Source organism: Barbus barbus, assembly GCF_936440315.1.
Source record: "Barbus barbus genome assembly, chromosome: 31".
Classification (NCBI taxonomy): Eukaryota; Metazoa; Chordata; class Actinopteri; order Cypriniformes; family Cyprinidae; genus Barbus; species Barbus barbus.
Genome location: NC_136759.1, coordinates 22,735,491 through 22,752,144, shown reverse-complemented (window position 1 = coordinate 22,752,144; position 16,654 = coordinate 22,735,491). Strand labels below are relative to the sequence as shown.

General features: G+C 35.9%; 1 protein-coding gene across 2 annotated transcripts; it reads left to right on the top strand.

Annotated features, from left to right (window-relative positions):
- Nucleotides 1-863: 863 nt before the first annotated feature.
- LOC306851818 (lysosomal Pro-X carboxypeptidase-like) lies at nucleotides 864-16,654 on the top strand. Of its 2 annotated transcripts, XM_079388268.1 has the most exons (10): nucleotides 864-1,003; nucleotides 1,171-1,357; nucleotides 6,698-6,838; nucleotides 7,510-7,611; nucleotides 7,703-7,884; nucleotides 10,056-10,207; nucleotides 10,743-10,915; nucleotides 14,369-14,536; nucleotides 15,098-15,285; nucleotides 15,549-16,654. In XM_079388268.1, exons 2-10 carry the CDS (start codon nucleotides 1,202-1,204, stop codon nucleotides 15,751-15,753), a joined length of 1,467 nt encoding a protein of 488 aa, XP_079244394.1. In that variant the 5' UTR covers nucleotides 864-1,003; nucleotides 1,171-1,201; the 3' UTR covers nucleotides 15,754-16,654. The 2 variants fall into 2 exon arrangements, with proteins under 2 accessions (XP_079244394.1, XP_079244393.1); XM_079388267.1 differs by having other exon boundaries at nucleotides 884-1,357.

Genomic DNA, 16,654 nt, shown 5'->3' with positions numbered 1-16,654 from the left:
CAGCGATTCAAAGCCGTTTTCTTTTGAGCAGTTATCTTGGTGGAACTTATGTTTTAATTCTTAACATATAGACTGCAAATAATACTTTTCTCCAAATAAACATGGTTATGACACAAACTATATTGTATAGGCAATATAAATAAATTCTTTAATAAATTAAAGAAAACTTCTTAAATAAATACAATGAAGGTAAATTATAATAAAATAATACAACTTTATTGCTCTAATAGACACTATCACAGTTTCTCATACAAGTAAATAACTACGTGTTGTTTTGAAATATTGATACATTAAGTGTAGTATGTATATGTATATATATATCACACACACACATATTATTATGGGTCAAAATTATTGATTTTTCTTTTATGCCAAAAATCATTAGGACATTAAAAAAAGATCATACTGTAAATATATCAAAACTTCATTGTTGATTAGTAATATGCATTGCTAAGAACCTCATTTGGACAACTTTAAAGGCGATTTTCTCAATATTTAGTTTTTTTTTTTTTTTTGCACCCTCAGATTACAGATTGTCAAATAGTTGTATCTCAGCCAAATATTGTCCGATCCTAACAAACCATACATCAATGGAAAGCTTATTTATTTGAAATTGACCCTTGTGACTGGTTTTGTGGTCCAGGGTCACAGGCACACACACACATTTATATATATATATATATATATATATATATATATATATATATTACACACACTACACATAATGTATTAACATTTTAAACATATATAGATAGACAAATATGCTAATAAATAAATTATAGGATACCATATATATTTATTATGATTTTACTACAAATAAATAGAAATAAGGAATAACAAAAAAACTACAATACCCATGAGGCATCGCGGTGATCACGTTTTTGCAATACGGAAGCATGTTGTGTCGTTTTGAGTGAGCACAGAGACAAATAGACACTTTTAATAACTATTCGCACATGACGAACAGATTTATCAAGCTTACTGCATGATCATTTTCTGAAATGTGAGAAATAAAAACTTAAAAGCTATTGTGTACATATTAGGGCGTACATCGCATCTCTTTAGTTTTTAATGTAGTTGTAAAATGTTTGCGTCATGGAGCATCTACGAGTCATTTGACATCCTTCCTCGTTCCTCGTATGCAAATGATCCATGGCTTGATATTTTTAGATGCACTGTGACGGGATTCACTCATTCAGCCATGAGACTGCTCAACACTGCTCTGCTCTTCCTCCTCCTCCTCCTCCTCAGCTGTAATGCACTGGGGCTCAAACCACAGCTCTTGGGCAGACACACAGCCCAAACCAACTCTCAGCACACTTCTGTCTCATACAAAACTTTCTATTTTGATCAACAGGTAAGTGTCTTACTTCATTGCTTCTCTTACCTGGCTGTTTGTTCTTGGCCATAAGAAATCCATGTCAAGATATAAATTTGTTTACATTGATTAGAGATCACTGATAGTGTTTTTCAAACAATATACTTATTTTTTGATGTAATTCTCTGATAACCAATATGAATTTATCTCATTTCAGCATTAACACAGTAAAAAACTCAAACAGACTAAAATAATACAATTTAGACTGCAACAATAAATCATAATATGCCTTATTTTGCAAACTTAAAATGGAAGTAAATATGCATAATATCATATAAACAACAATTATTTTAACAGTGTTTTGTTCTCGTTATCATTGGCATTATTATTGTTTAAACCATTTTATTTATACAAAGTTGCTTGTGATCTAAAAATTATTTTCATCTGTTTTCATACTGTTTTCTGCAAAACAGTAGCGCTTAAAATGCTACGTTTCTCACTTGAACACGAATGACTGTAAAAAATACGTTTTCAGGTAATACTTCATAGTAAATGCGACCCACTAAATAGTGCAATTTATCAGTGCATTCAGTAACCAATAATGTACAAAAGAGTAAATATCTGAAGAATAGTGGTTGGACCTATTACATCCTTCTCTAACCTTGATATTGTAATCAGAAACTTATGTGACAGCAGCTTGTTTGCAGTTGTGATTGATCACCGTTGCAAAGCATTGTCATTCCAATCAACTTGTGTCAATCAGAAAGTCTTGTGATAGATCACATTGCCAGGCCTTATTTTGCAACCCACAGCAGTTTTATCTGGTTGTGGCTGCTCATTAACTTACAACTGGGCTTCCGTTATGGATTTCCTTTATTTAATGTGCCAATAATCTGTGCCGTTCTGCTCTGTATTGTGTCTGCAGGAAATTTCCTTTTCCTTGTGGCCCCCAAAGAATAATAGCAGATCCTTTCGCCCCTCTGGGCTTGGGCCCGTGTGCAGATGCATAGCATTTGATGCTGGCAGTCTGCCCGTTTTTCACTTTATTGAACTGAAAGTGAGATCTTGAAAGTCCCTTGATTTTGGTTTTTGTGTGTGCGTCAGGTTTAACATGCTTTGACTAATATATGCACAGTGGCTAATGTCTTTTTTAAATACATAATTATTTAAATTGTGGTATGATGCTGGCAGTTGTTTTAAGTCTCAGAAGCATTGAATGTCATTCTTAGCCTGAAGAGTGGCTTAGAAATTAATCTTTTGCTCGCTATCTGTGGGAAAAGCTGACACAGGAAAAGCCCCGCGTCTAGTTTTAGACAAAAACCATCCTGTTAGGCTGTACTCTGAACCTAATTACGTCTTGACCTGGACGCGCCAGAGTGAAGGCAATTGTTTCTCGGTGTCTGTTCAACTCATCCTCTGAGCCGATTAGGGCCATTTCCTGGCTTTCTTGCTCCTCATTGTCTTGGTTTTGTCCTTGTCAGCACTTAGTACGCCTTAAACGGTAGCCTTCCGTCGTAGCAGCACAGACGAGGCTGTTAAAATGAGGATCTACACAGTAGAGACTCAACAGGAAATGTAACATGGGTCTAGGATTTTACATTCCCGCTCGAGCTGAGCTGTAGTCTGTCGTTTTTTAATTCTCTTTGTTGAGCGGCTGAACAGTTGTCGAGGGGTTATGCTTTCAGCATCTGTTGTTGGCTGTGGATGGAGAAATGGAGAGCGCTGTTTGACAAGCAACCAAGAGCAAAGCTATTTTCAAATTCATTAGACCGTACAAAAAGCACTAATGTGAAACAAAATATAGGGTGTGATGTTGACAAAAAAATGAAATCTCAATATTTTTGGGGGATTTCTTCAGTACTGATACACTAAAGTTAGCAGTAATTACATTTTAAAGATGTTTTTGAAAGAAGTCTCTTGTTCTCAGACAGACTGCATATATTTGATAAATATACAGTAAAAACAGTAATATTATGAAATATTATTACACTTTAAAATAACAGTTTTCCGATTTTAACATATTCCTGTGATGACAAAGCCTTGCTGAGCAGTCTTTACTAGCAGTCACTCACATTTGGGAAAACGGCACTAGTGGGATGTTGCGAAACTATGAGATATATGATATAAATAAAACAACAAAAACCTCATGTGTGACCCTGGAGCACAAAACCAGTCATAAGTAGCACAGGTATATTTGTAGCAATATCCAACAATACATTGTATGGGTCAAAATTATCGATTTTACTTTTATGCCAAAAAAACATTGGGATATTTTTGATTAGTAATATGCATTGCTAAGAACTTCATTTGGATAACATTGTCAAATAGTTGTATCTCGGCCAAATATTGTCCGATCCTAACAAACCATACAACAATGGAATTCAACCAAATCTGGTTTTGTTTTTGTGGTCCGTGGTCACTTATATTGGGGCTATTTAATATTTTGAATGCAGTCATATAGTTAGAACTGCATTCTAGGATATATAACGCAGTGAAAACATGCAGAGTGTGTGTTTTTTTTTTTTTTTAAATAAGTAACACGATGCTCAATTTCAGCTTGAACATGGATAAAACAAAAATTCTGTAATGATCATAGACAATACATAACGCATACCCCTAAAACTAGATTTTTACTTTTATGATGAAAACATTGTAAGTGCTTCTTTCTTGTACAAAACTTGCTACCATATGCTTGCTAAGGGGTGCTATGTGCTTTTTAGGGTAGTGTTATGTGGTTTCTAGGGTACTCTAAATGGTTGCTAGGCAGTTGCTTACTTGGAGAGGTTTTGTACCCTATAGAACAAAGATATCTGTAAAACAGAGAAGTTCAACCTTCAGCAAATGTTATGAATGTAGAAGAAACCCATATGACTTGCATTTTCTGTGGAACACAAAAGATAATAGGAAGAATGTCCATGCTGCTCTTTTCCTTACAGTGAAAGTAAATTACATACATTTGAAATAAAATTCATGATACATATAAACTACCTTTTTTTTTTATTTTTTTTTTATTTTATTTTTTTTATAAAGCCTGCAGTCCCATGCTCGCTATCTACATTTGTTGTAATGGTGGAATGGAACAGTGTGAAAGTTCTTTAAAATTTCAGTTTGTGTTCAAACATGAAAATTCATCCACTGATTTGTTGTTCCAACCCCGTGGATATTTTTGTGTTAGGGTTTTAAAAGTTGTTTTTACAGCTAGAAAATGTTCTCAGCTTTCCTGTAGATCAGGTTCCCCTTAAAAGAGCTTATGAAAAAGATTTTAGACATAATTATGTAAGTAAAAAAAAAAAAAAAGCTATGTGACACACTTCCTCATTTTCACTTGGAAACAGGTAGTTGATTGATGGCTCATGTTGTACATTTGCTTTGAAAGTCTGTATCAACCAGAAGAGGGCACTGCATTTCTGAACCGGTGTCCATAATGTGACTCATCTAACCTCTGCAGCCAAAATCAGATGTTTTGTGTTAAAGTTATAGGAGTACATTCAGTTCTCGAATCTGCCATAGTCCTTTTAAAGATTATTATATAGAAGACTTCATTTTATGTGTAATTCACAACAGAATAAGGATATATAATAAAGAAGTTATACTACCGTTCAAAAGTTCAGGGTCATTGAGATTTCTTTATTTCTTTTTTTTAAAGTAATTAATATTTTTATTGAGCAAGGATGCGTTAAATTAATCTAAAGTGAGTGACACAAAAGACATTTGAGAATGTCACTAAAGACTTCTAATTCAAATATGTGCTGTTCTTTTCTTTCTATTCGTCAGAAAATCCTGACTGGAATCATTTTATTTTAATATTAAATATCTGAAAATGCTGCTATTTATAACCTTTTTACACTAATATTCAAAAATAAAATACATGTACATTTATTGTAAACTATTTTTTAAAAACTATGAATCATTTATGTATTATTATTATATTAATAATAGTATTAAATATTTTATCAAGGAAAATGCATGTGCTTTTATGATTAAAATATTGTAAATGTTTAGTTTTTTTTAAGTGGAAATGAATAGGCTTATAAATGATGTAAAAAGGCCATTTTCTAGAGCTTGAGATGTTACAGCTTACACAGAAAATAACTCACTAAAGCATGTGAATATAGCTGACACTCATTTGACCTGCAGCCAGGCTCTGACTGCTGTTGAATGAATGTAACTGTGAGCACTCTGAGTCCTTTTGCTGTCACTGGCTCATAAAATTTCTGCCTCTTTTGTTGCCAACGGGAGGAGAAAGAGGGTATTTCCAAAAAAACAAAACACTAGAGAGAACATTCTTTATTAAGTGTTGGGTGGGATTCAGAAGAGTGAGAGCTGTTAAGAACTGCAGCATCGCAGCTCTGGGAACAAATTTTAACATTCTTTTTACTTCTTCCCTCAAACTTGGAGAATTTATGGAAATGTAGAAGACAGTGAACAGCCCCTGGACCGGGTGAATGGATATTACAATTCTGCTCAAACCGGAACTAATGTGGCATCCCTGACGCTGGCACTAGATTTTAATACAAATTGAGGCTAATTATCCCTCCATCCTGCTCTGAGGTTTTACGCTCAACAATACGAGATGGCTGAAGGCCAGAAGATTGAGGAGAACACCCAGAAATAAAGACTGTAGTGTCGTTATTGTACGTTAAGTGTAGACCGAGATGTAACAACATTATAACTGTTTATTGTTGAAACGGCAGCAGAACAACATTAAGAAAGGAATAGTTCACCCCAAAATTTTTATTTGCAGAACATTTACTTACCGTCATGTATATGTTATATGTAAATGAGTTTGTTTCTTCATTGGAACAGATTAAGTCACTTGCACACCAATGCAGTGGATGGGTGCCATCGGAATGAGAGTCCAAATAGCTGATAAAAAAACATCACAATCATCATAATCCTCTGTCCATCAATTAATGTCTTGTGAAGTGAAAATCTGCGTGTTTGTAATAATACAAAAAAACATTAAATCCAACTTCAAACTGTTGCTTTTGGCTAAAATACGAGTGCTCTATCCATATCCCCGGTGGAAGTAATTTTGTCTGAATCAGGGGAGAAATATGCAAGATCAAGTTTACAAATGAAAACAATCCAAATGAGTTCTAAACAAATGTGTGGCTGGATTTTGATGTGAGAGGACAACAGCTAGGAGCAAAGGTTTAAAGTTAAAGTGTCTTGATGGATTTGTTACAAAGATGTTTACTTGACTATAGATTACTTGTGGATTATTGTGATTTTTTGAACTCTTCTGACAACACTGTAGAGGATTCATTAGTGAGCAAGTGTACTGTAATGTTACATTTATCCAAATGAGACTGACATTAAATTAAATGAATAAAAGCAGTTATTTTTTTTGTCTTAATCAGACTTCTTTTATTACAGATTGACCATTTTGGCTTTTTGGAGAATGGCACATTCAAACAGAGGTATCTTCTTAATGACCAGCACTGGCACAAGGAAGGAGGCCCAATCCTGTTTTACACGGGCAATGAAGGAGACATTACATGGTTCTGCAACAACACTGTAAATATGCATTTAAGAAAAAAAATCTTTAAAAGGAAGAAATGGCAGAAAAAAACTTCTATATAGGTATAGAGATTTTGGAAAAAAACAAAACGTCTGTTAACTGAGTTAAACAACAAGAAAACAGTCATTGTTAATGAAACAATGTAAAAATCACATTCATTTTCTCCACAAAATATATATAATTTTTTTACTATATATAATTTTTTTTTTTTTGGAATTATAATCTATAAACCTTTCAAATATAGACCTACTGTGAGCTTCAAAGTTGTTAATTGATAATATATGCTTTTGTAGATAAAGCCATCGCATTATTTCAACTTATTTTTTTAAATAATCATGTTCAACAGTGGATTTCCTTGCCAAAAAGCAGGAAAAATGGATGGGGATAAACCAAGGCCAGTGAAAAAGTAGACCGGCGTTGTTGCACTCTATTCTGTTTGATGCTGCAGAAATGATGAGCTTCACCTTTAACAGCTGATGATAATAATAAACACAGTGTCCATAGATAATCGGTATCAGTATTATTAACTTTATAGCATTATGAAAAAAACACAAAATTAAAATTTTGCCATCCAGAGGAAAAGTATCTTGTATAAGATTTAGTTACTATACTGCTAACCCTTAGTCGAAATGGAAGCTCGATATCTCAACCTCTTCTTTTTCCCAAGGGTTTCATGTGGGATGTAGCAGAAGAGCTGGGAGCCTTGCTGGTTTTTGCTGAACATCGCTACTATGGAGAGTCCATGCCGTTCGGCGAAGAGTCTTACAGCGTGAGTCCATACTGCTGCTCATGTCGAGCGGTAAGGGTCATTTAGCTAACACTGTCCTTGACCTTCTGGGCTTGTCTTTCCTTTTCTACAGAATGCAAAGTATCTGAACTACCTGACCTCAGAACAGGCTTTAGCTGACTTTGCAGTGCTCATCAAAGCTCTGAAAAAAACCCTGCCTGGAGCTCAGAAGAGTTCAGTCATCGCCATTGGTGGCTCCTACGGCGGGATGCTGGCGGCCTGGCTGAGGATGAAGTATCCCAGTGTAGTCGTAGGGTGAGTGTTTGTTCATGTTACCTGTGTTTACCAGAATATTAACAGCAAATATGAATAAAAAATGCTTTGTTTAAAATGTATACTTAAAATGACATTCTACTATTTTTTTACCAAAAAACACAATTTTATCAAATTATTACAAATTTAAATAACTGTTTTTATTTTAACATAAAATGCACTTTAGTCCTTTTATGACAGAGCTAAGTTTTCAGCATCATTACTCCAGTCTTCAGTGTCACATGTTCCTTCAGAAATCATTCTAATATGCTGATTTGCTGCTCAACATTTCTTATCATCTTTCAATTAGACCTATTGCCACAGGTATATGAAATCAAGCACCTAGATACAGTCTGCATTTACAAACATTTGTGAAAAAAAGTTGTTCTTTGTAGCTCAGTGTATTCAATCATGTTACTGTGATATTATGTGGCCACCTTTGCAGTAATTTGTGAAATGTTATCCCTGCTAGATATTCCGTGGTCAACAGTAAGTGGTATTATTGTAAAGTGAAAGCATTTAGAAAAAACAGCAGCAACTTAGCCATGAAGCAGAAGACCATATAAAGTTCCAGAGCGAGGTCACCGAGTGCTGAGGTGCATGATGCATCTTTAAATTTAAAGGGGTCATATGATGCGACTTCAAATTTTCCTTTCTCTTTGGAGTGTTAAAAGCTGTTTGTGCATAGATAAGATCCCTGAAATGCAAAGACTAAAGTATCAAAACCAAAGAGATATTCTTTATAAACGTTAAGACTCGACCACACCCTCCTAAAACGGCTCGTTTAAACACGCCCCCACATGTCTACGTCACGGTGTGGGAAGATTTGCAAAACAGTTCCAGAACAGTTCAACCCAAATATTAGCGTGTGTGCAGCGTATTTTACGGAGGACTGTTTCCTGAACCTGGGAGTAGCCTGCCAGCTATACACAAAGGCTGTTTCTAGAAAGTGGGGCAATTCCAAATTTGCAAGGACAGTCTGGTGCATCTGACTCGCAGCCTGTAAGTACGTTTTCTTATTTAAAGAATTTACCACTGACGATTCAAATGTGAGTTTTGAGCAGTGTAGAGTAGTGCTTGTTTGGCTTTTCTACGATCACAAATGCAGACATGGTGTTATGTTTAAAATACCATATGAGTCATTATAATCAGTAATTATGTCCCCACTATTGGATGCAACAAACGCCTCGTTTATAATGGGTTTTATTGTTTTTGTGTCGTCGCGGCAGAACACGGCATCACGATATGGTAAGGGGCGTAACATTTCCATCTCACGCTTGAGGTATTCGGCCAATCACAACACACTGGATAGCTGGCCAATCAGAGCACACCTCGCTTCTCAGCTTTGTAAAAATCGGCGCGTTTCAGAAAGGCGGGGCTTAGAGGAGCAACAATAATGTACAATATGTGGAAAATAATGTTTTTTGAACCTTAAACCGCATAAACACTCTGCATTACACCAAATACACAAAATAATGTTATTTTTAGCAACATCATATGACCCCTTTAAAGACGAGGCAATTCTCGTCCCATGTGCAACATTCTTTATATATTTTCTTTTTTAATGTTTAATGAGGCTTCTGTTTGAGAGACATAATCTCTAAATCAACCATGTTCCTGGAGATCAACCTTCCTGCAGAGTTCAGCTCTAACACTGATCAAACACAACTGAACCAACTAATTAGGATCTGGAGGAGCACTTGAGAATTGCAGACAGGTGTGCTTGATCAGGGTTGGAACTGAACTCTGCAGGAAGCTAGATCTCCAGGAACAGGGTTGGGCTCCCCTGCTCTAAATCATAATCCGCAAATTGGCCGAGTAGAAATGTTTTACCTGCCACGGTTGATTTTCCCTCACATTTGGCAGGTTGGCGTGTATTAGTCTCAAAATGATATTGCAAACATTTAATAAGTGCTTAAAGGTCACAGCTAGTGTAGTTTAAAAATGCATAAGTACAGCATACATATGCATACTTAATGGAGTATGATTCCTAGAAACTGAATAATATCTTATGTTTAGAGTGCCATGGGATTCTGGAACAGTAAACAGTAATGTGTAACCATGTGTTTAATTAAGGAAGGTGATGTAATGCAGCAGAGAAGTTCATGATTATGGGTTGATTTTTCTGCTGTGAAATGTAATGATCAGTGAGTGTGACCTTCTGGTGTTTTCAGTGCTCTTGCTGCGTCCGCTCCCATCTGGCAGTTCATTGTGCCGTGTGGAGAGTTTTACAAAGTGGTCACCAATGACTTCACCATCAGTGGCACCAACTGTAGCAGCAACATCAGGAGGTCATGGGCGGCTATTGACAGGGTCTCAGCAACAGGTTGGTGAATGTGATAGCTATGCTGCTTTACCCTTGTTAAAAAGATTTTTTTGTAATCATGTCATGTGTAGATAATATTGTTGATGATGTTTGGAAGATGCGGTACTGATTACAAAAGGTACAATTAAAACGAAAATCAACAATATAATCTTTTATTTCATATTTAGGAAACTTAATATGATTATGTATTGTCTAGTCATTTTTTTAAACGAAAAACCTGAATGGAATGAGAAAAAAAAGGGAAATATTTAAACTACAAATGGGTAATAAGTCGGTAATGTAATAAATAAATAAATACAAAAAATCTCTGTGATCTAATTATGTGTATATAAATTCCAAGGACTTGATTTTGATCAATTTATTATGTAGTCCAGATTATCTGTACTCCTTTACTAGCCAACACTGATTGTTGAAGGATTTTGTTCTAGTTGTTTTAAAGCCATGTTCATTTGTGACTCTTTTTGGTTTTGTACCAACTCTCTTTTTGAAGCTTATGGGTTTTCTTGGACTAATTTGATCAGCTTTTCTTTTATAGGTGAGGGTCTGCAGTGGCTGTCTCAGGAGTTTGGACTGTGTAATCCTTTAAAGACTCTAGACGATGTGTATGGCTTCAAGGCTTGGCTGCAGGAAACCTGGGTGAACTTGGCCATGGTGGATTATCCATATGAAGCTAACTTCCTCCAACCACTTCCAGCCTGGCCTGTGAAGGTACGATAAGTTCACTTCCAAGCTTTCCCTTACAGAACATTCTGTGGCACACACCTTCTTATAAAGTTCATACCCTGAAAGCACTGATGGAAATGTCTGCCAGGTGCATACATGTGCAAATATAATTTAAAATATATCATGTTGAAGAATTATTACCAAATTCATATACCATGGTACAGTGTTTACATGATACTTGAATTATTTATGTATTGTGACAGAAGTGGTAAAAATGAAGAAAAAAATATTACGTGATCTAGAATGAAGTATGACGCACTTTACAAGAATAATGAATGAGTAAAACACAACAAAAGTCATTAACAATAAAATTCTACTTAAGCTGCTGGATTTCACAGCTAGTCGGTATGAATCATTCTCGCTGAATGATTTCCTCATTAATGCTGACTCGCCTCTGATAACAAGTCAGTTGTTGTACCCATTTATATCAGTATGCAAATAGCCTCATTCATATTCATAAAGCTTCTGTTTTCTTTCACCCTCAGAATTGAGCTTTTGTTCAGGGTTTTGTTCGGTTTTGGTTAGAGGGTGGCGTGGACAGAAAACATGTTTATTGTTAGGACTCCTGAGGCATCTGTATTTTCATTCATTGAATCTATCTGACACTGCAAAGGAAAATGAATATGAAGAGCCCTAGTGTGCATGACAAGAAAGTAATATAAGCTCTTCTCCTAAAGCTAGTGAGCTGCTGACCTAGAGAACATTTTAAAATGAATCTGTATTGCCATGCGCAACACATTTTACCTCCATATTTGACATATTTCAGAGTGAAAGATGATAGTAAACGAGCAAAATAAATAAATATAAAAATCAATGAATCGTGAAGAGTCTGCATTACATTCAAGATGAAGCCAGACTGAACACTAGTTTGCTAAAGCAATGCCTAAATAGCTATTAGTCGATTGATTAACCTTATCCAATTCAGTAGGTTTTCGAACAGAGATAGAGTGTGAAATTTGAATCACAAAAGCTTTATTTTTGATGAAATGGTTTAATCATTTTGTTATTTTATTTAGAAGCTTTTAGGTACATTGCCGCCTTTGTTTTTTATTTCTAGCACATATGAATATGGAGACTTTGCAGACTTTGCAAAAGCTCAGATGGTTCACTCTTGAGTAGTTTTCTTTTCCTCCCTCAAATCTGATAATGTATGCAACCCCTATGGGTGGTTAAAGCAGTTTAGGCAGCGGGTGCAAAGAGGAGGCTTTTTAATGACAAAGCTAATGTGATTATGTGAGTGACTGAGAGAAGGGGGTATTGAAGGCTTAGGAGTGGGAAATGTGTTGCTGGAGATGAATGTATAAGCCTAATCCCATCTGAAAAGTAGAGAGAAGGTGCTTTGGACAGCCTCTGCTGGTTTTGTCAAAGTATAAATCTCTGCTCAGACATGCGTGTAGCTTATCTCACGCGCAGACCACCATCTCGGAAGAAAAGGTTAGCAACAAGCTTCTCAAACCCACTCAAAGTCAGACATGACAGATATCATCCCATTATGGGTGATGTGTGTTGCGATTTTAAAATAAATTCTACTATCCCAGTTTAATGTGTAGCGATATCTATGAGTAAAATTGTGTTCCTTTACCGTTGCACAGCGAAATTTAGTTTGAAAACACATCAGTAGGAATCAGCAGGAAACTTGTTACTTTGTGGACTGATTTCATAAGCTCTAAAACATGTTTTGTCTTTCTATGTGAATTGTCTTTAAGGTCACTAAGCATCCATATTGTAGAACATTTCACAAAGGATTCATGTTGTTCATGAGAATTTGTTGCATTTACCAATAAAAAAAGCTTATTGAGAACGGAATGCAGTTACTGTGAAATTTAGCAAAAGAATTGCTAATATGTTCGCACCTCAAGTCATTCAATAGCACTTATTGTTAGTTTGAGTATTCTGAGAAGCAAACATTGGCAGAACCAAAGATATGCTAGAAGTTTCAAACTTCGTCTTGGCAACAGCAGCTTCACACTATGACCAGAATTTTTGGTTACACTTTAGAATAGGGACCAATTCTCACTATTAACTAGTTGCTTATTAGCATGCCTATTATGCACATATTGGCTGATTATTAATACTCATAAGGCACATATTCTGCATGACCATATCCTACTTCCCTAATTCTACCCAATACTTAAACTTAACAACTACCTTACTAATTATTAATAAGAAGCAAATTAGGAGTTTACTGAGGTAGAAGTCATAGTTAATGGCTTAGTAGTTAATAGCGAGAACTGGACCTTAAAATAAAGTGTGACCAATTATTTAATTTTTTTTACATGCAAGTATTGAAATGAAGACGTGAACAATTAGCGAACATGTAGTTACCATTTGCAATAAAAAACAACAGTTCTTAAGGTGGCGATAGAGTTACCTTAGAACGTTTAAGCTAATAAACCAAATTTGTTATTATTCTGGTAGCTAGTTTATATATCGTTTAGCAAACATAAAAATTATTTACCATCACAGTAGTTAGTAATAAATGATGCATAATTACATGCAAGTAACCCTAAGACGTATCCCTAATCCTAACCCCAACCATATAGTAAGTACATGTAGTTAATTAAAGTCGTGGCCTAATGGTTAGAGAGTCGGACTCGTAATCGAAAGGTTGCGGGTTCGAGTCCCCGGCCGGCAGGGATTGTAGGTGGGGGGAGTGAATGTCCAGCGCTCTCTCCACCCTCAATACCACAACTGAGGTGCCCTTGAGCAAGGCACCGAACCCCCAATTGCTCCCCGGGCGCCGCAGCATGGCTGCCCACTGCTCCGGGTGTGTGTTCACGGTGTGTGTGTGTGTTCACGGTGTGTGTGTGTGTGCATTTGTTCACTACTCACTGCTGTGTGTGTGCACTTGGATGGGTTAAACGCAGAGCACCAATTTCGAGTATGGGTCACCATACTTGACAATACGTCACGACTTTTAATATTACTCAGTACTTAAATATATAATTACATGGACACCGTAAAATAAAGTGTATCCCAATTTTCTGTTCATGCCTACATTAATTCTCTTTAATAATGCCCCTTTTGGCAGTACTGACAGTGCAACAAATATTTGCATTATTGCATGACTGAGGTCCAATCCTATTTATGTGGAGCCATTTTCCATAGATAACTGCATAGCTTGATATGTTTGTCAAGGTTTCTTTGTCTTTTAAACATTCTTACTTTGTTCCAGCTTGACTGTGATAAATTCCACTCAATTTCACATGCGAATCAGATGATTCTACAAAAAAAGCTGCATGGGGGATTTCACAGAAAGATTGTTTTGAAAGAACTGGAACATATGCAACATCTTCATACAGATAAAGCTTTGCTTGTTTGAAGATCGAAATTGTAATTTGTGCCTTTGTTATGCAATAAAGCAGAACCCTTGTCATCTCTCTGAACATAAAGCCAGCTGTATGCTCTGTGATTTACATGTGTTTTTCTGATTCTCAGGTGGTCTGCAAAAATCTTCATTTTAATACCGGCGTATCAGACAAACAGCTGTTGAATGGTATCTCTCAAGCCGTAAGGGTGTACTACAATTACACGGGAGATGCAGTCTGTCTCAACACCTCACAAACCGCTACTGGGAATCTGGGCTTGCTTGGTTGGTGCTACCAGGTAAAATATTAAAATGTTTGCCAGTTTAACTTGATATGGCCACATTTATTAATATAGGTCATTGCATTCTGTTTTATTTTGATTTACATGTTGAAGAATTATGATGTTGTTGTTTTCCATACATAGAAATTAATTATGGAAGGAAGCAGTGGAACAAAAAGCACTATGAAAGGTTTTTTGCACTGTATTCCAAAATTTAAATGTCAAATTGGCCCAGTAGTGCACAACACAACGCATTGGACTAATTTCATTGTGTCGTGCTAATTTTGCCGTGTTGTAGCTTGTTTCCATTGTGTTGTGCCAATTTCATTGTGTTGCGGTTTGTTTCAGTTGTGTTGTGGAGATTTTGTTGTGTTGTGCACTACTGGGCCACCGTAGCGCAGACCAAAATTGAAATTGTTATTGACAGAAAATTGCTTGGAGGTCTTTGGTCTGTTTTTCTTACAAAGCTATTGTAGCACAACTTTATGATACCTTTGTGGTGCCTTTGTCATTTTTTATGTACTATGCGGGTATTACTATTGTTGTTTAACACCCTATGATGTGGTGTAATATTTGCAGAGCTGTACAGAGATGGTAATGCCAATGTGCACAGACGGCGTTGCTGACATGTTTGAGCCACAGCCATGGAACTTCCAGGCCTTCTCCGACGAGTGCTACAACCAGTTTGGAGTGCGGCCACGGGAAGACTGGGCAGAAATTGTGTACGGTGGGAGAAACATAAGTGCTCACAGCAACATCATCTTCAGGTAGGACCTCTTGTTTTTGTATCTTGCTGTAATGCGCATTCTCATTAAAGCATAGCCTACATGGATGCTGCCCCTAAAGTTGGGCATCAGAAGGTATTTTAGAGATTTAAAGGCATTCTAAATTTTCAGCTGACTAGGTTTTAGAACAGCGCTATTAAATATTTTATACTATAATTGAAACATTTCATTTACATGTTCTAGTTGGGGTATATATGATATGTTTGGTGATACTATGAGACCTAAAGATGTGTCTTCTTTTTCAGTAATGGAAATCTTGATCCATGGATGAGTGGTGGAGTGACCAGAAGTCTTTCAGAATATCTGGTTGCCATTATGATCGATGGAGGTGCTCACCACCTCGATCTGCGCTACAACAACGAGTTTGACCCAGAGTCGGTTATCAAAACACGGGCGCTAGAATTACGCTACTTCAAGCAGTGGATCAAACAGGCAGCATCTACCCAGTGATATGGAATCAAGATCACTGAAATGAAAGAAAGACAGTAAGAAACACAACATGGATATTTCTGTTTGCTGTGTGCTAAAGTTAGTGATTTCTTCCTTGGTACTTAACTGAAAAAAATAGTTTTTATTGGGGAGTGGATGGGAAGTTCTTTTTGGGGTCATGGTTGATCATAATAATGTTTTTTTTGTTTTTTTGGTGCAAAACAAGAATGTTCAGTAGCTTTTTCAGAGAAAATTAAGGAACTGAAAGTGTCAGAAAATACCAAAAGCAAAATCACTCAGGGGAAGTGTCCTTTGCCAAAGTCTCACTATACAAAACATATGTTCACAGCTATGGTTTTTAACTAAAGTATGCTACATTTTAAAGGGATAGTTCACCAGAAATTTTAATTCTGTCATTTATTTACTCTCATTTCCTTTTAAACTCACCTATCTTTTTTCTTTCATGAAAAAAAGTCTATATGACTCCTGTATCATGTGCTGTTCTGCATTTTTCGAACGTTATGTGTTGCGATTGGTTACTAGACATGCAAGAACCAAACTTAGCATTTGAAAACCACATTAAAGCAGTGAAAGCAAATTCATTTTTTTAAATATTTTCAATTTTTTTTCAAAGTAGAATTTTTTTTTTACTATTCCTTTTATTCAATCAAAACACATTTTAGGTATAATGTCTACTATTTAGAACTCAACCAGTTTGAAACAAGTCACTGAAATTAGCTGGATCTAATATCAGTGATAATGTTATTTTCATTGTCTATACATAATCACCACAAGTCTTCTGTTTTCTGAACAAACTGTGTACACTTCGGGTCGTACTATTTTTATTTTCTTAATTTTGCACTTTTTTTTTTTAATGGAAATAATGATGCATGAATAACAGAATAAATGCACATGAATGGAA